General features: G+C 46.5%; 2 protein-coding genes and 1 pseudogene across 6 annotated transcripts in view; 2 read left to right on the top strand and 1 right to left on the bottom strand.

Annotated features, from left to right (window-relative positions):
• ACTN2 (actinin alpha 2) overlaps positions 1–10,370 on the top strand; it is a 69,563-nt gene extending 59,193 nt beyond the window's left edge. For both annotated transcript variants that reach the window (XM_087828910.1, XM_087828911.1), the window contains exons 17-21: positions 718–897; positions 1,452–1,598; positions 5,971–6,036; positions 6,887–7,045; positions 8,343–10,370. In XM_087828910.1, the coding sequence (XP_087685036.1) occupies positions 718–897; positions 1,452–1,598; positions 5,971–6,036; positions 6,887–7,045; positions 8,343–8,501 (711 nt within the window). In that variant the 3' untranslated portion in view covers positions 8,502–10,370. The remainder of the gene's footprint in view (positions 1–717; positions 898–1,451; positions 1,599–5,970; positions 6,037–6,886; positions 7,046–8,342) is intronic.
• Positions 10,371–11,900: 1,530 nt separating this feature from the next.
• Positions 11,901–15,818, bottom strand: LOC107527192 (serpin B6 pseudogene; annotated as a pseudogene). Its single transcript, XR_015716293.1, has 2 exons — positions 15,420–15,818; positions 11,901–13,300 (listed from the first exon to the last, which is right to left on the bottom strand). The product of XR_015716293.1 is annotated as a serpin B6 pseudogene (transcript).
• Positions 15,819–16,073: 255 nt separating this feature from the next.
• The window catches only part of MTR (5-methyltetrahydrofolate-homocysteine methyltransferase), a 94,161-nt gene continuing 90,873 nt past the window's right edge, over positions 16,074–19,361 (top strand). For 2 of the 3 annotated variants that reach the window (XM_087828923.1, XM_087828926.1), the window contains exon 1: positions 16,074–16,235. In XM_087828923.1, the coding sequence (XP_087685049.1) occupies positions 16,202–16,235 (34 nt within the window). In that variant the 5' untranslated portion in view covers positions 16,074–16,201. Of the gene's footprint in view, positions 16,236–16,988; positions 17,064–19,361 lie in introns of those variants that run through there. The other variant, XM_087828924.1, reaches the window with a different exon arrangement.

Here is a 19,361-nt window from a genome sequence, read left to right as displayed (position 1 = left end):
CAAGCCCAGGTTACAGGGTCGATCCCAGGTTGGAGTGTGTGTGGGAGGCAGCTGATTGATGACATCGATGTTTCTCTCTCTCAGATCAGTAAAAATATATTTAAAAAACCCCAAAACAGTGTTGGGGCTTTTCCTTGGTTTGGCCTCCGCAGGATGGGTTTTAAACCAGCCTCCCTGAGGAGGACACCTGAGAGTTACAGCACTTTGTGTTTGCAGAGCTTTAAGGAAGGAAGAGTGACCTTTGAACGATACTGATTTTGGGGTTTATTTTATCACCAAGAACAGCCAGGAGACATTTCTCAGTCCACTAATTTTTCTCCCAGCATCCCTTGCGGTGATAAAATGTTAACTGTTTCCCCAAAGAAGAGAACATCTGAAACTGTAAGGAACTCTTCGCGGCACTGATGCAGCCCCCTCACCCTGACCTGTGTGGCGGTGGCTGGGGCCACTCATGCCAGGCCTGCAGCCGGGAGGCTCCCTCACTGTGCGAGGCCAAGTGACTCACTCCTCACCCCTCACTTTGCTTTTCCTGATCGTTGCTGATTTCCCCCCACCTTCTAGATGAACCAGAACTAGAGCTAGTTCCATTCTGTGGCACTTCCCTGTTTCCCACGTCATCCAAGAAAGTCGAGTGCACTGGCACTGCCAGGGAGCACCTGACGCGGGGTGGGCGTGCTGACTGCTCACCTGGGGCCTCTCCCTGTGCTTGTGCCTCAGGAGATTGCCCGGAGCTCCATCCAGATCACAGGGGCCCTGGAGGACCAGATGAATCAGCTGAAGCAGTACGAGCACAACATCATCAACTACAAAAACAACATCGACAAGCTGGAGGGAGACCACCAGCTCATCCAGGAGGCGCTGGTCTTCGACAACAAGCACACCAACTACACCATGGAGGTAGGAGCACACGCACCTGCGTGGGTTTCTGGTTGTGACCACCTGACTCCGGGCTTCTCCCACACCTGTCCAGTCTGTTCCCGTGAGGTTCCGCAAGTGTAGAAGGGAGGGTGCCTTGAGCCTTTCCTCCACGGTTCCTGAAAAGGCTTGTGAGTGACAGCAAGCATCACAACAGGAACGCATTGTGCCACTTCTGAGAGAGAAGCAAAAATCACATTTCTAGATTGACCCGATTTGATCTCCCTGGGAGCCAGTGGGTATAAGAGGGCCCCTCCTGCTATTGGGAATGGAAAGATATTTCCAGTGACAGAGACCATACATTGTATATTGTATGTTTTATCTACAGAGTGGCAGTTGCCACTGTTTGACCCCTGGCCTTACTTCTGAGTATTTCCCTCTACAGAGTCTTGGAAAAGGTGGAGAGTGGAGTAAAACAGTATAGGGAGGTGTGCGGTCAGCCTGCTTGTCTCCCGCTGGGGCAGTTGTCCTGTGAGGAGGAGGCAAGGCTGACTCGCTGGAAGCCCCTTGAGCTGATCGCTCCTCTTTCCTGGTAGCACATTCGTGTTGGATGGGAGCTGTTGCTGACGACCATCGCCAGAACCATCAATGAGGTGGAGACGCAGATCCTGACCAGGGACGCCAAGGGCATCACCCAGGAGCAGATGAACGAGTTCAGAGCCTCCTTCAACCACTTTGACCGGGTACCTCCCCCTTGAGTACTTTGAAAGGCAGTACCGGGGACATCCAGATATGTTTGAGATGATATCCGTGCTAGTCTTAATGCCCTAGAAGGTCACAGGCACAGGGGATGATTAGTGGCAAAGGAAAAGAGCCACCACAGTGAAGTGTGCCAAGCGCTGACATTGCCCAGGTGACAGACGTGTAGGCTTGTATGCTGTTCTGTGCAGGTGACTCAGCGAATGCCTTGTACTTGCAGCAAAGCTAGATTTGTTCTGAGTGAACATGTAGCCTTAACAGAGTGTGGTTGTTGACTTTAGGTCACTTTCTAAAGACTTAAATACAAACCTCTGAAGTACTTTTCCTAAGTCACTATTTAGGTAAAGTACCTGATAGCAATTTAACATATTCTTTTGACATATAAACTTTTCTTTTTTAATTAAATAAATCCACTCTTGAAACGTTTTAAGGAAAATGCACCAACAAAATGGTGATCATTTTCATAGTAAAGGCACACAAAAAATTAAGTGTATTTTGATTTCAACATTATTGAGTAAAACCAGTTCTTTATAAGAAAATTCCCAGTTTGCTTATCATAAAGGCCACATTCCATTTGTTAAAGATCCCTGAAAAAGGGGAGATTCCATTACTTTGTTTGGGACCCTGTTTATGATTTACGAATAGCACTAAGTGGTTCTTTTTTAATTTTTTAAATTTATCTTTATTGTTGAAAGTATTACAAATGTCAGCTTCCCCCCCCCATCAGTTCCCCCCCTCCGCTGGTCCCCTTCCCCCTAGGCCTTTGCCCCGCTATTTTCTGTGTCTATGGGTTATGCATATATGCATATAAATTCTTATGTTAATCTCTCCCCACCCATCCCTGCCTTCCCTCTGAGATTCATCAGTCTATTCCATGCTTCTATGTCTCTGGATCTGTTTTGTTCATCGATTTATTTTGTTCATTAGATTGCACATATGAGTAAGATCATGTGACACTTGTCTTTCTCTGACTGGCTTACTTTGCTTAACATAATACTCTCCAGGTCCATCCATGCTGTCCCAAAGGGTAAGGGATCCTTTTTTTTTAGAGCTGCATAGTATTCCATGGTGTTGATGTTCCAGAAGATGCTTGATATGATTTCAATCTCCTTGAACTTGTAGAGACTTGTTTTGTGTCCTAACATGTGGTCTGTTTTTGAGAATGTCCATGTGCACTTGAGGAGAATGCATATTCTGCAGCTGTGGCGTGGGATGTTCTGTAAATGTCAATTAAATCCATATGATCTAGTGTGTCATTTAGAGTCACTGTTTCCTTGTTTATTTTTTTTGTGTGGAAGATCTATCCAATAAAATCAGTGGGGTGTTAAAGTCCCCTCCTATGACTGTATTGTTTTCAGTCTCTCCTTTAAAGTCCTCCAGAAGTTTTTTTGTTTTTTCCCCCCAGCCTGTGTGTGTCTTTTGTTCTAAGGTGGGTCTCTTGTAGACAGCATATATTTGGGTCATGTTTTCTTATCCATTCAGCTACCCTGTGTCTTTTGATTGGGACATTTAATCCATTTATAAGGTTATTACTGATAGGTACTTATTTATTGCTGTTTTATTTCTTTATGCCTATGTTTCTCTTTCTCTCTATTTCAACTTATTACAGCAGTCCCTTTAACATTTCTTGCAATGCAGACTGGTTTGGTGGTGATAAATTCCTTTAGCTTTTTTTTGGTCTGGAAACCTCTTTATTTCACCATCTATTTTGAATGATAGCCATGCTGGATAGAGTAGTCTTGGTTTCAGATACTTGTTTTTCATTACCTTGAATACTTCATGCCATTCCCATCTGGCCTGTAGAGCTTCTGATGAGAAGTCAGCTGACAGCCTTATGGGAGCTCCTTTGTAGGTAACATTGTTTTTCTCTTGCTGCCTTTAATATTCTCTCTTTGTTTTTAATTTTTGGCATTTTAATTATGATGTGTCTGGATGTGGGCTTCTTTGGATTCTTCTTGCTTGGGACTCTCTGTGCCTCCTGAACTTGTGTGACCTTTTCCTTGACCAGGTTAGGGAACTTTTCTGCCATTATTTCTTCAAACAGGTTCTCTAAACCTTGCTTACTTTCTACATCTTCTGGCACTCCTATGATGTGAATATTGTTACATTTCATGTTGTCTCACAGCTCCTTTAAACTGTCTTCCTGTTTTTTAATTGTTTTTTCTTTTTTCTTTTCTGATTGCATGATTTTTTCTACCCTGTCCTCTAATTTGCTGAGCAGATCCTCACCTTCCTCTAATCTGCTGTTCATTCCTTCCAATGTTGTTTTTTTAAAATTTCTACTATGTCATTCTTAATTTCCTTCATAGTTTCTCTATCTTTTTTCATGCTGTTGAGCATCTTTATGATCAGTATTCTGAACTCCATATCTGAGAGATTGCTTATCTCCATTTCACTTAGCTCTTCTTCTGGAGAATTCTCTTGTTCTTTCATTTGGGGCTTGTTGTTTTGTCTCCCCATTTTGGCTGACTGTTTGGATTTGTTTCTAATGTATTAGGTATACCTGCTAGAACTCCCAGTCTTTTGGATGGTCTCTGGTGCAGGCCAGTGTCAGACACTGTTTGTGACTGGTTTCCTTTGCTGGATCCAAGATGTGCACCAAGGTCTGCTTTCCCAAGCCCTGGGTCCAGAAGCAAATCAGGCCCAGTAGGTTGTTCTTAAGATGCCTGTGGACTAGGCAAGCCAGATGCAGGCCCATTAAAGAGCTCAGACAATGACTTCTGATCTGGGAGCCGAGGCCTAAATAATTGCAAGCCAAGGTTGAGGTGGACATTGGCATGGTTTCAGCGTCTTGCGCAGAAACATACTGTAGCACTGCCCTGATCTCATCACTGATGTTTATGTGTTCCTGTAGGGAAATAACTGACCCTTGCTCCTGCACACGCCCATCTGGGCTTGTTGGGTAGGTCTTGCGTATGTGGCCCATGTCACAGGAAAAAATGCACCTTTACTGAATCCACAGTAATGAGACTGTCCTTTGCAACAAAAATCCAAAGTAGGCCGATGCAGAACCTGCCAAGTTTGAACATTTGTTCGAATTAAATGTTAAGGATTATGTGTGTTGGAGGGAAACAAAGTTTGCTGAAGTCGTGGGGAGAGGTGTAAAGGACACATCCACTTCACTTCCTCTTCTCATTAAAAAGGAAAGACAGGAATTGCCAAGGCCCAGAGCAGGTAGCCTGTAGGCTTCTTCCTGGAGGTGTAGAATGTAGGTGTAATGAGAGCTGGCTTCAGTGTGTCTGGCACCTGTGTGGGAGAGGGGCTGGAGGGATGGAAGAGGGGAGAGAAAGTGAGCAGAGGGTCAGGTATGAGGGAAGAGGAACCTGAACTTCTGGGCTGAGGGATAGGAGTGCTGGGAATGAAAAAAAGAACAGACTGAGCTCAACTAAGACAGAAATCTGACAGAACTTAGCGACAGGAAAAGGAAAGAATGGCCTGGAAATTCAGAACCTTGTGATCACAAGAGAAGGGGTGCTATTTAATTGGAGGTGCCCTAGGCATCCCATTCTGGACTTCAGGTCTGAAACCTAATGGTCATCTCTGGCAAAAGAGGGTGTGGACAGTAAGAAGAGAGAGGGCCAAGGACTTAGGGGAATTAACCCCATTGAAAAGAGGCAGGAGAGCTGAAGAAGGAACCCTGAGGGAGTCAGTAGAGAGTGAAGAGTGGAGTGTCCACAGTGGGAAGCATTGCTTTGGCGAGGGAGGGGTGGCTGAGGTCTGATCACGTAGGCCTGAGAACAGACATTCACAGAAAAAGAGAACCTCTGACATTTGTTTGGCCAATAATAAAAGTGTCTGCTTATCTTTAGTTTTATATTGATGCCTGCACTTAGCTGTCCTCTTAAAACCCTCAAGGGACCCTTGAGACCAGCGCACACTCCGCATCATATCCAGGGCTTGGGTGGCACCTGTTTCAGCAGAGTCTGGGCCCGCTGTGAGGGCTGTCATGCACCCGGTCTGTCTACCAGCTGCTCTGTGTAGACCCTCACAGGATTGGTGCTAAGGCCAAGCTTGCCACACGGAGGGGCCCCTCCATCCTGGCCCAGGGCTTGAGGGTGGCTGTGGGGTATGCTCTACCATTAGTGGGTGGCAGTGGTCAGCTCGTGACTGGGTCATTTCAATGTGTGGTCTCCTTTCTTTTTGGTCTATTGTCGACCTTTCTTCTCTTTCTTTAAGAAACTGTTTTGTAACATCCCCATCTTGACTCCAGCCTTCCTATAAGTCACTGGTGACCTTTAGTGTCTCCTTTGGCAAAACTCCAGATGTACCTCCTCTTACTGGATTCTGTTCCCTAGGTCACGTAGAGTTGCTCATTGGTCTCTAATTCTCAGCTTCTCTGTTTGTATTTGTTGGCAGAGGAAGAATGGCCTGATGGACCATGAGGATTTCAGAGCCTGCTTGATTTCCATGGGCTACGATTTGGTAAGTCAGAAGTGGGAATTTCACTAAGACTTGATGTTTTACTGAACTTGGATATATTTCGCAGGCGGTGCTGCCTTAGGGGACATTAGCACATTTGGGATTAGTCCATTTTCATTAAATAGGATAATAGTTTTGAAGGTTGCCTATTACTATATAAAAGTAGTTTCACAGAACCAGAACATATATTTTTATTCAGTAACTGGCTAGATATTAAGCTTTCCTGATGATTTTTAATAGCTTTATTGAGATATAATTCATATACTATACAATTCACCCATTTAAAGTGTATGCTTCAGTGGCTTTTAGTATCCTGAGGATTTTTAAGAGCTTTTTCCTCTAATATTTTAGAAGGTAAAAAGGTTTTAGTAATAAATCAACTAAGAAAGTCTTACATTTTCCTGTGGGCTGTGATAGTGCCGCTCACCTCACTTCTCTGTTACCCACTAATATGTATTTTCAACAAGAGCTGCCTTGATTCCTCTCAGACTTTGAAAGTAACAGTCATGGGAGCCTTCTGAATGGCATGTTACTCGTCTCAGTTGTCATGTGGAAAAGGCCTAACCTTCTCCCTGAATTCCTCTTCCTATGTTCAGGCCCAAAGGAACATGGGTCCCAGGGTGGAAGGAATTCTGACATCCAGGAGCTTCAAGCTTGAAGCCACAGCAACTATTACAGTCATTGGATGGAGTAACCTAGGTCACCCTACTGGAATTTGTTCCAAAGACTGAAAGGGAACGAGGGAATACTTAAGTTTTCATACCAAAAGAAACATGCAGTAGGTGAGAGCAGGAGTGGCTCTGTCCATAGTTGTGTGCTCTTGAAGTACACGTTTTTTTGCAACCTCACTCAGGGTGAAGCCGAATTTGCCCGCATCATGACTCTGGTGGATCCCAACGGACAGGGCACCGTCACCTTCCAGTCCTTCATCGACTTTATGACCAGAGAGACAGCTGATACCGACACCGCTGAGCAGGTCATCGCCTCCTTCCGGATCCTGGCCTCTGATAAGGTCTGCATGACAGATTTTCTTCCACTTTTGTGACAGTCCACTGCATTATTCTTATAACAGAAGCAGCATTGCAAGTAAAAACCAGGTGATATTAGTGCATGCTGCACTGCATCAGCACTGAATTCAGAAAGCAGCAGGTAAACAGAAAAAACATAGACATCTTGCTCCTGAAATTTGTGCTTGGGCTCACAGTGAGTTTTATGGAAGGAACCAAGAGTGTGTATTTTGTAGTTTTTTTGTGTTTTACAGGTTCAGCCCCATTTTACATTCTGAGTTGGTAGAGAAGACTCAGAAGTAACCACACAATTCAGATGTTATGGGACTGGGACCTCTTAAGGATTAATGACCCTAACTTTGTGCCCACACACTGGAACAAAGTTAAATAGAGCTGTCCAATGGTGAAAAAAATTGGCAAGATTTTCATTACATGCAGTCTAGAAACTAAGTAGGAGTTTAATTGCAAGTTCAGAATTTTTAAGTCTCATCCCCCAAACAAAAAATATCTCAGTACGTATAAATTCAGTTTGGGATATGATTTTTTTACCCTGTGTTCTAGCAGAGAAGAAAAGGCAAATAGGGTAATAAAACACATCAGCAGGGCAGTGTTGTTACCTTAAAATGTCAGGTAAGATAAGCTATCATGAAAACTGTAATGTTTATTTTAAATGAATTTTTTTCATGGGGAGGGGCTGAGGTCGTAAACTATGGCAAGATCCAAGCCCCCAAAACCCTATTATAAATCAGTGTGGTATTTGTGGTTCATTTATTTTTACTCTTATCAGCCAGGCTGTTTTACCAGAATTATCCTATTTCCTGTTGGACATGTGACCTTAAAAAAAAAAGACTCCATTTTTAAATGTCAGTTTTATTTCATATTATAGGTTTTCTCTAGTGGCAACATGTTTCTAGCTTTTTAATAAGCTGAGTAGGAAAATGACTCCATTTTCTAAAGCGCAAATCACATATGTTAAAAAAACCACAACATTGATTATGCTAAACTTTTCTGTGTTGTGTCAGCATATGAAGTGGACCAACTATCCCTCTGGGTTGTAAACTTAAGGTCACAATATTTGTCACTCCCACTGCCTCAGTTTGAGAACTCTCGGTGGCAGTGCAACCTGGGGGAGACCCTGCAGGTGTGGCCTCAGGCGCAAACCTGGCCTGCAGGTGTCAGGTACCAGGCCCACCTGACAGCCTGCCTCTAATCCTTTTTCAGCTGAACCAGCGCCAGCATGTGTCAGTGTGAACACACTGCCACAGGCTTTTTGGAGACTGACTTGCAACCCCTCTCTTGCAGCCGTACATCCTAGCCGAGGAGCTGCGGCGCGAGCTGCCCCCGGACCAGGCGCAGTACTGCCTGGGGCGCATGCCAGCCTACAAGGGCCCGGGCGCCGTGCCGGGGGCCCTGGACTACGCTGCCTTCTCCTCCGCGCTCTACGGGGAGAGCGACCTGTGAGGCCAGGGGCCTGAGCCACCAGCCACCGTGCAGTGAAAGACTGATAGGCCTGGTTAAGTGAAGGGACAGGGAAAGCTTATGCAGTTCAGTAATGGCCAGCAATGTGATGGCTGAAATTCAGTTTCTGAGATTTATGGCATAGTGTGCTTCATAGGTAGGTTTCTTTATTTCTGAACTGTTAGCTAAATGCAATGAAATATCAGGGTTTTTTGTTTGTTTCTTTGATAAAACAAAGCAAATTACTTGAGTAGTATGAAATTAGGAGGATCTACGGACAGAAGAAAAGTACAAAATGGGGAACTCCCAAATACCCAGGATTTAAGACCAGGGAAAAAAGGTAAATGTTTGATATCTTTAAAAATATTCTTGTATCTAATAGGCTTATGTGATTATCACTGGGGAAATATATTTGGGATATTAATATTTTACTTTCTTATCCAAAGATTAGCAATATTTAAGTATAAATGGTACTATCGTACCTTTAGTTGAATTTAATATTGTGAGATGGAACTTCCAGGGACTAGAATCAGACTACCCGAAATATCTGTAGTACTTAAACATTTTAAAATAAAGATTATAGTCAGCTCTTCATTGTTTAGGACTATGCAGTCCAGTGAGTGGGTTTCAATGCCTTACTTACCCTCCCAAGTAGAGACCTCAGGAAACACAAGTCAGTCTCATTGCCAGAGAGGAAGATGCAGCCACGAGGTAAAACGAGTGTTTTAGGATTATGTCTTGATTCCAGGTTTCTGTACTTTTCCTAGAGCTCGTTAGTACAGGTTCCCAAAAGATGACTGTAGGTGAGTGCTGTTTTTAAATAAATAGGTTTGTGTAGTGATAGTTCCTAACAGGAGACGGGTCAGAAACTGGCACCCTTATAGCTCACCAGGCCCAACTTCTCCCTTACGCCTTTGGTGTTCTGACCTGGTCAGGAGGAGCTAGTAGGGAAGGGCTCATTCTTAGCAGCAGTAGAGGTAAGTTCTTGCATTGCAGAACCTTTATCTATTTGGGGGGAATTCATTTTGTATAGTAGGAATGACTAGATGCTTTGCCAGCACTCCGCGTGTGGTCACTGCTGTGACTGGATGCCCATCCTATGAGCTCTGGGTCTGGCTCTGTCCACCTGGAGCCCCATTACAGAGGACACCACACAGGCTCCCAGCATCATCTGATCTCTTGAATGTTCATTTGTTCTAATGCTTGAGCTGCCATATGCTATGACTCCCCCCTGTTTTTCCATCTTGTTGACAGCTTGTAGAGAATAAAGCAGGAATTCTGTTTACATCTGAGTCCTTAATGATCAGAAAATGGATTATAAACAAACCAAAACAGTTGCAAACGGCAAGTCATGTGTTACTAGAAAAGCAGTAATGTGCCTGTCACCCAGTTTTCTCAGATTTTTGTGGATCTCCACCAACAGCTAGAAATGTAGTATTTTCCATTCATTACCATTTGGTAACTTCATACTTTTACTACATTGGCCCATTTACAACCTTCAACCTTTATAAATTTCATTTAATTTGCTTCATTAAGTAGTTGATAGTTAGCAAATTCCTGAAATACCCGAGTCCTTGTGTGTAATGCCCAAAACTTTGGGTGATATTTAGAGGAAATCTGACTCCTTGTTTTATTTCAAGCAGGTGCTATATTCCAGCCACAAACATTAAGGAAAAACTGGGAAGTCATTTTGCCTTTGAGGCTACTAGGGGGACTTGAGGTACTTTAGGATGGATACAGGTAGCTCATCTACCTAAAATTTTAATTTCTTTACAATATTCAGGCAAGAGAATAGATCAGTACTATCTGCTATTAAATGAAGAAAGGAGATAAATCTCTGAAAAACACTTAATAAACATGTTTATACTCTCATTTTAGAAGTTATTTTTATTTCTGGAGCTGAATTATCAATTAAACTTAATTTGTAAAAGAAAAAGAATCCATGCTTATTTTTTCAAATAACCAGTTTCTTTGGTTAACCACAAACTTCTTCACTTAAAATTTCCAACATAATTAAAAACTCTCATTTGGGTATTTGCTTTTCTTAAAGAATTAGAAACTGGCTTGTTGGGTAGGGGGTGAATTTGGGATGAGGAATTAAGGTGGACCCTATTGGAGACAAGTGATGAATGGACTAGAAGAAGCGGATTGGGAAGGAATTTTTACCTGGGAGATCACTCCAGAACCCTCAGTAGGTATTTTAAAAATATGTGCATACTCAGCCCTACCCTGAATTTCAGGTTGTGAAGGTCTGTGTTAAGACCTGGACATTTTATTTTTTAAAGCTCCATGGAGGATTCTAGTAACCCTCAGTTGCAAACCACTGGATTAAGAGATCAAGGAAAGGGTCATTAGTCATCCAAAGTGTAAGAGAATCAGAGCAGCTCTCACTGGACATGAACTGCCAGGCCAATGCCTGCATCACCTAGTTGGTCACAGAAATGCCTGCAGTAACTTGGTCTTAGATGAGTGCATGCGGCTTGGTGTTCTTTCCTGCTGTGTCTCTGATTCCTGTATGTTCATGAAATAAGCTGGACATGAGCTCGCTGAAGCCTTGAAGTGAAACAAATCTAAATGATACCAAGTCAGAAACTTGTATTTTCAGAAGTCACTAATTGTTGCCAAGCTGACAAATTCACCGTTTCCATGAATTATTTGACAAGAAGGCACCGAGTGTGCCCAGCCATGCCCTGAGCTTTCTCTCATCCCCCTCAGCCTGCGCAGTGAGCAACTGTCCTGCCTGAGGCGCTTTCCTATTTCAGGTGGAAGCAGCAGAGGGGACAGGGTTTCTACCACTTGGGGTTCATTAATAACTCAATACTTAAGCAACGGACAGACCATCATCTTTCTTAAGGTGGGACTCGAGGTGGTTGTGATTTGTTGGTGAGAAGCCCTCGCCAAGGATCCCCAGGGCCTTACTGTCATTTCCACGTTATCTCCTCAGCAGTGCAGACTTCCCGGGTGGAAAACAGATGAGCAGAAGAAATGCTTGAGGATCCTCCAAGCCACACCTGCAAGTTCGTGTACATGGCTGGGGCCTTCCAAGAGGTCAAAGTGGCAGATGTACAGATAGACACACAATGTGTTTTTACAAGGCTAGCTACCAGAACAGAGAAAAAGTCTCTCTATAAATGTGTAGTAGCTGGAGAGGGAAAAAAGAGATTTGTTGAATACTCAGTATGAACAATAAAATGGTGTTTATGGCCAGCATTTAATTGTATTATTTTGAAATCACCTGAGTGACCACTGGTGAAGACCAAAACTGGCTGAGCCTCATTGGCACTGCCTTCCCCTTGGGCTGCGTACTCACTACTGCAGGCCCCTTCCAGTGCTCACTTGGTTACTTAATTGGACCTTCCTTTCCAGGCAGCGCCAGAAAACAATAATGGTTAGTTCACGTAATTCTTTTATTAATTTTTTATTTTTTTCCAAAATCAGGCCCTTTATTTTTTATGGTGACCAAAGGTCCCTTTGAGCTCAGGCACATTGAGGTGTCAGAGGAGAGTGGGTCAGAGGAGGCAGGAGAGGGCCTTGCCTGGCAGCGACTTCCTAAGGGGAGGAGAAGCGGCCACAGAACAGGATGCTGCTGGTCTTGCTGTGCTGGATGAAGAAGAGGAAGGGGCGGTCGGCACAGAACCTGGGCGTCCTTAGGGCGCAGCGAAGCATCATGATGGCCACCGTGGCCGCTGAGGCCTCCGTGCCTTCCTCGTTGACCTCCACAAAGGACTTGTGCACGACCTTGGACAGAAACAGGTTTCTCCCCGACGACATCCCAGAGAAGTCTGCCCTGTTCTGCTCAAAGGCATCGGTCATGCCCAGCGAGCAGAGGACGTCCTTCATGTCATACTTCTCCTCCAGCTGGAACCGTGGGAGGAGCACTTCCACCTCCCCTTCGTCCATCATGTCGGGCCTGGTCCACTCTGCAAATTTCTCATAGGTGAGCTGCCTTTCCACCGTTTCCAGGTCGACATTCTCATTGGGAAGCATGATGATCATGTTCAGCTCTCTGCCGACGTAGGGCAGCACCAGAATCTTGGTGAATATTTCTCTGATGTAGGTCATGTTAAAGGTAGATTTCTTAAACATCATTTGCACAGGTTTCTGCTCATTCTTGCTGACTTTAAATGGTCTCTCCTGGGTGTGCTCCTTGTTAAACTGACTTTCCCAGGTTCCTTTGAAGTAGATGGCATTCACGAGAACCAGGGGAGTACCTGGATTAATGGAACCTGGAGACAGCACCTCTGTAATTTTACCTTCAGTCTTGTTCACCACCCAGGTGTTGATGTGTTTCCTGGCCTCCTCTGCAGCTTTGAAGAAGTCCAGCTCTTCCATCTCCGCTTGGTAGAATTTGTGGCAGGAATCTTTGAAAGATAAGCTGAAGTCATAAGACTTTTCTCCGAAGAGCCTGTTGGCAGTTCTAAGCAAGTACTGTGTGCCAGTCCTGTTAACCTCGGCGAGAAGTGACTGGAAGCACTGGTGGACATCACCTCTGCCACTGCTTTTACTTAAAGAAAGCGTCTGGGCCATCTGGGCTGCGGTGTTCCCCTCTGCCCCCACAAGGACCATGGCCAGGGCAGAGGAGATGCTGAAGGGCGAGAAAAACACATTCTTCGATTTGTCTTCACCTAGCTTTTTCAGAAGGTTTATGGCAAAAGTGCCATTTGCTTCAGACAGAGCGTCCATGACGGGGAGCCTGGGAGTGTGGGCAACACGGTGGGCGTGAGCACAGAGCGGCCGGAGGCGGCGCGGCTGCTAGGCCTCCCACGTAATTCTTTTAAATCACCTTTATCTTAAAACTTGGCCTTTAAAGGAAAACAAAAGCGAAAAAACTTAGTTCTGTGGGGAGGAAAAAACTTTCCACGACCCTCATCGTTCTTCTGGCTCGTCTAAAAAACAGACATGAGACAGGTTAACAAGAGAAAATTGCCAAATTTAACACGTACATGTGTATGGGAAGCCCACATACAGGAGCGAGTCCGAGACACCCCACATGCAGGAGAGGTTCAGAGATAGAAAAAGAATCAATGGAGCAGATGGTGCAAATTGAGTCAACTGATCTTTCCAGTGCCATGTCCTGCAGAGAGAGATGGCAAATCTCTCAGCGCAGAGGGAAAGGGGAGCACGGCCTCCCGCGGTGACATGTGACAATAAAACAGCTGCAAAGTTCCTTTACATCCTTTGACTACCGTGGACCCAGTGCCACGGCCATATCCCACAGGCTCACCAGACACCGCTCATTTAGTAGGCCATGTGGACAATCACAGGGTGACTTTGGGGGTCTAGATCTTGAGATTAGGAAAGGATTTTAGAAGGGGAGGTGGTGGGCTCACCTTTCTTCTGGAGAAAGCCATGGGTCAACCCCGACAGACCCCAGAAACAGCAATACCTTGTTCCAGATCTGGCCCTCCGTTAACATTCTTAGGACCCTGACTAGCAGGACACAAAAATAACCTGATGGGTCTGACACACATAAGCAAGCCCACAGAATAATGTGTAAAGCTGGAATTCCGACTTACTACTGGCCTACAATGAGAGATGGATATTTATGTTCACTGATCAGTGCTTCTTTGCCCCAAACAACCAGGGGGTTGTATGATGTCTTATCTCTACACAATGGGTTTGAACTGTGGGATAGGCTAGATGAGGGTGAGGGTGAAGGTGAAGGTGGGAAGTGGGCTAGCAGATTATCACCAAAATAAGACAGTAGATTCTCTCCTAGAGAAAGGAGGCTTTGCTTCAGTGTTCTCACCCCAGCTACAGATGCATTTCTATTATTTCCTAGGGCTACTGGTTATAACCAAGTACCACAAAATGGGTGGCCAAAAACAACAAAAATGTATTGTCTGGCAGTTTTGGAAATTAGAAGTCCAAAACCAAGGTGTCAATAGGGCCATGTTCCCTCTGAAACCTACAGGGGAGAATCCTTCCTCGTCTCTCCTAGCTTTGGATTTTTCTGGCACTCCCTGGGTTCCTCGGTTTGTAGGTGCATCACACCATCACACCAATCTCTGCCTTTGATGTCACATGGTTGTTTTCTTCCTGTGTGTCTCTCCATTTCTTACAAGGATACCAGTCATATTGGACTAAAGATCCACTCTACTCCTATAAGACCTCATCTTAACTAATTACATCTGCAATAACCTCATTTCTGAATAAGTTTCCATCTGAAGTGCTGGGGTTTAGGACTTGAACATATCTTTTTGGGGACACAATTCAACCCAGAACAGTATTTTTGGGACTCTTCTTTAAATTGTGTGTTTGTGTACTAGGAATCCTCTGCCCCGTTAGACACTATGTATTCCTTTAAACTTGTTGCCCTTTTATGACCAAGACAATACTGAATGGTGACTTGCTCAAAACAGAGACTGATACACAATTCCTGGAATTTCTGCTAGGATAGGGGATAGTAAATGACTAGCTGCCTGGAAGATTATTTTCCAAGAGACAAATCAACAAACTTTCCGAGATAGGTGATAATTTAAAAATTAGCCTTTAAAATCTTAAGACACATTCTCTCCCCTCTCCCCTCTCCCCTCAGTATGACCATCTTTGGTAAGAATGCTATTCAGTGTTACTCATTTTGTAGACTAAGAAATTGAGGTATAGCACGGCCCGGCATGGCTCAGCGGTTGAGCATCGACCTAGGATCCAGGCGATCGGGGTTCGATTCCTGGTCAGGGCATATGCCCGGGTTGCGGGTTCAATCAATGACCCTCTCATCATTGATGTTTCTATCTTTCTCCCTCTCCTTTCCTCTCTGAAATCAATAAAGATATATTTAAAAAAATAAAAAATAAAATAAAAAATAAAGAAATTGAGGTATAATTAGATGCAGAATGAGAATGGTAAGCAAACTTGTGCTTAATTTGGTCTGTGTTATTTTTTCAGCCACCTGTTTCCCCCCGCGTGTCCCACGCTCACCGTCGCTGCCGGCCCGTGTCCTTAGATCCTCGGGCCAAACGGCCTTGCCCGGCGCTTTCTCTTTCGCCCGCTTCTTCTGCGCGGCTCCCACACCCCGGGGCCTGCGGCGCCCCTGGCCCCGAGCGCGGGCTTCCGTGTGGTTACTCTCCCGCTCGGCCGTCAGTCTGAACTCGGTCGCGAGGGGCTGCAGGCGCGGGGTGCGCGGTAGGCCGTGTGTGCATCCAACGTCCCCACACAGCGGGAGCTCAGGAAATGCTTTCTATCCTAAGTGACGGTGAACACGCACCTCGCCCAGCGCCGGCTTTACTCAGGTCTCGGGCCTGCACCGCACACGCGGCGCTAGACAGCACCCGCGTCCACGCGGCGACACCCCAGCGGCCACGCGGCCGCGCTTCCAGATCCGGGGCGCGGCGGGCGCGGCGCCTCGCCAGGACCCGGCCCCCGACTACATCTCCCAGAGAGCCCTGGGGCCGGCCTCCGGCGATTGGTTGAGACCGACAGCCAATTGGGCTGCGAGGAGCTCGCACAGACCAATCACAGTCCCGGGGCGGGAGCTCCTTGCAGAGGCTCGGTGGCGCCAGAAACTCTCCCAGTCCTGAGGCGGTGGATCCCGGGGCGGACGTCACTGGCTTTCTCCGGCCCCGACCTCCCGACCTCCCGGCCTCCCGGCCTCCGCGGCCCTCTCGGCCCTCTCGGCGCTGGCCGGCGCCGCTCTCCACCGTTCCCTGTGGAGACTCGCCCGCTGCGCCCCGCGCCTGAGGAGGAGGAGCAGACCCCGCGGCATGTCGCCCGCGCGGGAGGAGCGCACGCCCTCGGGTAAAGCTCGGCCCGGCCGGGGCTGCGCCGCTTCCAGACTCCTGCCACCCGCCCTTAGTCCTCCCACCCCGACACGCCCGGAGGCGTCCCGCGGGCGTGCGGGCGGCGCCCCTGGGCTCCGGGAGCAGCCCGAGCTCCACGTGTCTCTCCGCTCCTCCCCTGCCGGCACCCCGTCCATCTCCCCCCCTCCCGGCACCCCGTCCCCCCCCGGGCACCCCCCCGGCACCCCGTCCACCCCCCTGGCACCCCGTCCATCGCCCCCCCCCGGCACCCCGTCCATCCTCCCCCCCCCCCCGGCACCCCGGCACCTCGCCCACCCCAGGCACCTCTCCCTTCCCCGCCAGCACCCCGTCCAGTCCATCCTCCAGCTGGTACCCCATCCATCTCCCCGGCACCCCTGCCTTCACCCCTGGCACCTAGTCCACCTCCCCAGCACCCCTCCCTTCCCCGTCAGCCACCCTCCCTCCCCCCCCCCCCCGCCACTCTCCCTTCCCGGCACGCACCCCTCCCTTCTCCTCCGGGCACCCAGTCTTTTCCCTCCTGCACCGGGTCCTTCCCCACCGGAACCCCGTCCCCTCTCGACAAACCGGCGCTCACCCCTCTTTTCGTGCGGGGAAGACTCTCGGATGCGAGAGTAAGCGCCGCGCTGCCGGCCTGTTTGAGCGCGAAGTCTCTTGCCCGTGGGCAGGTACCGAGCGCTCCCGGCTCCGCCGAGGGAGCCCGGGGCCGAGAGACGGGAGGGGACCCAGAGCTACTTAAACTACGACGACCGTGTATTTTGCACTCCAGGGGCAGAGCGCTCATTCTGCGTCGGGGGAAAAACAACTGGTTAGTAGGAGAGCTGGGTGTCATCTCCGCTTTAGGATGAGCCGTGGGCCTCAGAGGGCATCCTGGCTGGAGTCTGGGCGCAGGTGCACCCAGACGCGTGGGACGAGGTGGGCAGGGCAGAGCCCAGGGCCTGCGAGGGGGCTGCGCAGTAGTCACGCGGGAGAGGAGGGTGGCGCCGCTCACCACTGCAGGGAAGCCTCCCGGGGAGCCGGGACCCTGCCGATCCTACGTCCTCCTAAGTGGGGCGGCTACAGCTGTTCTTGACGCTCGTGGAACTGAGACGGAGAAAGGCTTGCTCACTTGCTATCAGGCCTGTCCCTCTCATAGGGTATCGTGTAGTTATTTGGATAACATCTCTTACTTGGTACTTCGGGCTTTCTCTGCCCCACTTAATCCAAAAGGAAATGGGTGACTTCCCTTTGGTGTGAATGTGTCAGCAGCAGAATGCGTCTGGCTAAGTGGGGGACTGCAGAACTGTATAGGAATATAGTGTTCGCTGAAAAGATGTTAGGGAGTCTGCTGTAAAAGTACACAATGTTCTAGACCTAATGGACTGAATGTGCATAAATAGGGTTTGGGGGGGGTTCTTCATGGAAGAGAAATGTTTCAATGACTGCTCATCCTGACTTACTCTCATGCGGGGGTTTTGCCAGGGCCATGGTGATTAGAAACAGCTGAAAGATAATCCCCGACTGGAAAAGCTTGGGGAATACCTGAGGCTAAGAACAGTGAACACTTAATTTAAGCCAAGACATTTTATGTATCCTCTAAAGGATGAGTAAGCATGGGGGTACTGTAGAAGCAGAGAGCTTTTTAAGGACCTCAGTTGCAGAGTTTTGTATTCTGTCCATGCAGTTCCCATTCATACTTGTTCTGTTATATTTTCCCTTTTATCTCTATTTTCTGTTTTTAAAATATATATTTTTTATTGATTTCAGAGAGAGGAAGGGAGAGCGAAAGAGATGGAAACATCAATGATGAGAGAGAGTCATTAATTGGCTCCTCCTGTAAGTCCCCTCCTGGGGATCGAGCCCCCAGCCTGGGTATGTGCCCTGACTGGGAATCGGACCTCCATCTCAATGCTCAACTGCTGAACCATGCTGGCTGGGCTTATCTCTGTTTTCTATTCCATAGGTAGCCTGTTTCACGTATTTCCATGTATTGTATGTTTGTTTGTACTCTAGTTTGTGTATATATGTATTTTTAATTTATGTAAATAGTATCATGGTAGTTAACCATTTCTGACTTTTCACTCAGTATTCCAGCCTTACGGCACAGCAACCCAGTGGTCTACCTGGTTACCACTGTGTAGTTTTCCACATGAGCATTCATCACATTTACTTTGCCATGTCCCAACCCACATGGTCTCCAAATTGCCATTCCTACAGTAATCCTTTTAGTGTTCTCTATGAGTCTGTGTGAGAGTTTGGGAAATATACCCAGAGTGAGATTGCTGGGTTTCTGCATGCTTAGTTTTACTAAGTCCTGCTAGGCTGCTCTTTAAAATGGCTCTGTCTGCATTCCAGCAGGCATACTTGAGGTTTCATATTTTCTTTGGCATTATCCAACCTTCTAATTATTGCCCATCTATTGGATGTAAATTGTTATGTTTTAATTCACAACTCTGATAGCTGGTGAGTTTGAGCATCTCTTCATATAGTTGTTGGTTATTATTGTTTTCTCCCTCCCTTTACTTGCCTATTCGTATCTTTTGCCCATTTTTCTATTTGATTTCTTATTAATTTGTAGGAGTTCCTTGTACATTATACATATTAGTCCTTTTTAGTTTTAGACATTGCAGAACCTTCCTCTAATCCATAATCTATTTATTATTTTTGTCTGTGGTTTCTTTTCTTTTTTAAAAATTTTATTTTTCGATTACAGTTTATACTCCATTATTTTGTCTTAGTTTCAGGTGTACAGCATAGTGGTTAGACAATCATACTTTACAAAGTGATTCCCTCAATAATTCTAGTACCCACCTGGCACCATACATAGTTATTACAATATTATTGACTGTATTCCATGTGCTGTACTTTACATCCCTGTGACTATTTTGTAATTGCCAATTTGTATTTCTCAATCCCTTCACCTTTTATACCCAGTCCCCTAGCCCCCCTACCATCTGGCAAACCATCAGTCTGATCTTTGTGTATATGAGCCTGTTTCTGTTCTGTTTGTTCATTTATTTTGTTCTTTAGATTCCACATATAAGTGAAATCATCTGCTATTTGTCTTTCTCTGACTGACTTATTTCACTTAGCACAATGCATTCTAGGTCTATCTATACTGCCACAA

This window comes from Miniopterus natalensis, chromosome 21 (assembly GCF_054644295.1).
Source record: "Miniopterus natalensis isolate mMinNat1 chromosome 21, mMinNat1.hap1, whole genome shotgun sequence".
Taxonomy (NCBI): domain Eukaryota; kingdom Metazoa; phylum Chordata; class Mammalia; order Chiroptera; family Miniopteridae; genus Miniopterus; species Miniopterus natalensis.
The sequence above is the reverse complement of the archived record's forward strand: the minus strand, read 5'-3'. Positions and strand labels throughout refer to the sequence as shown.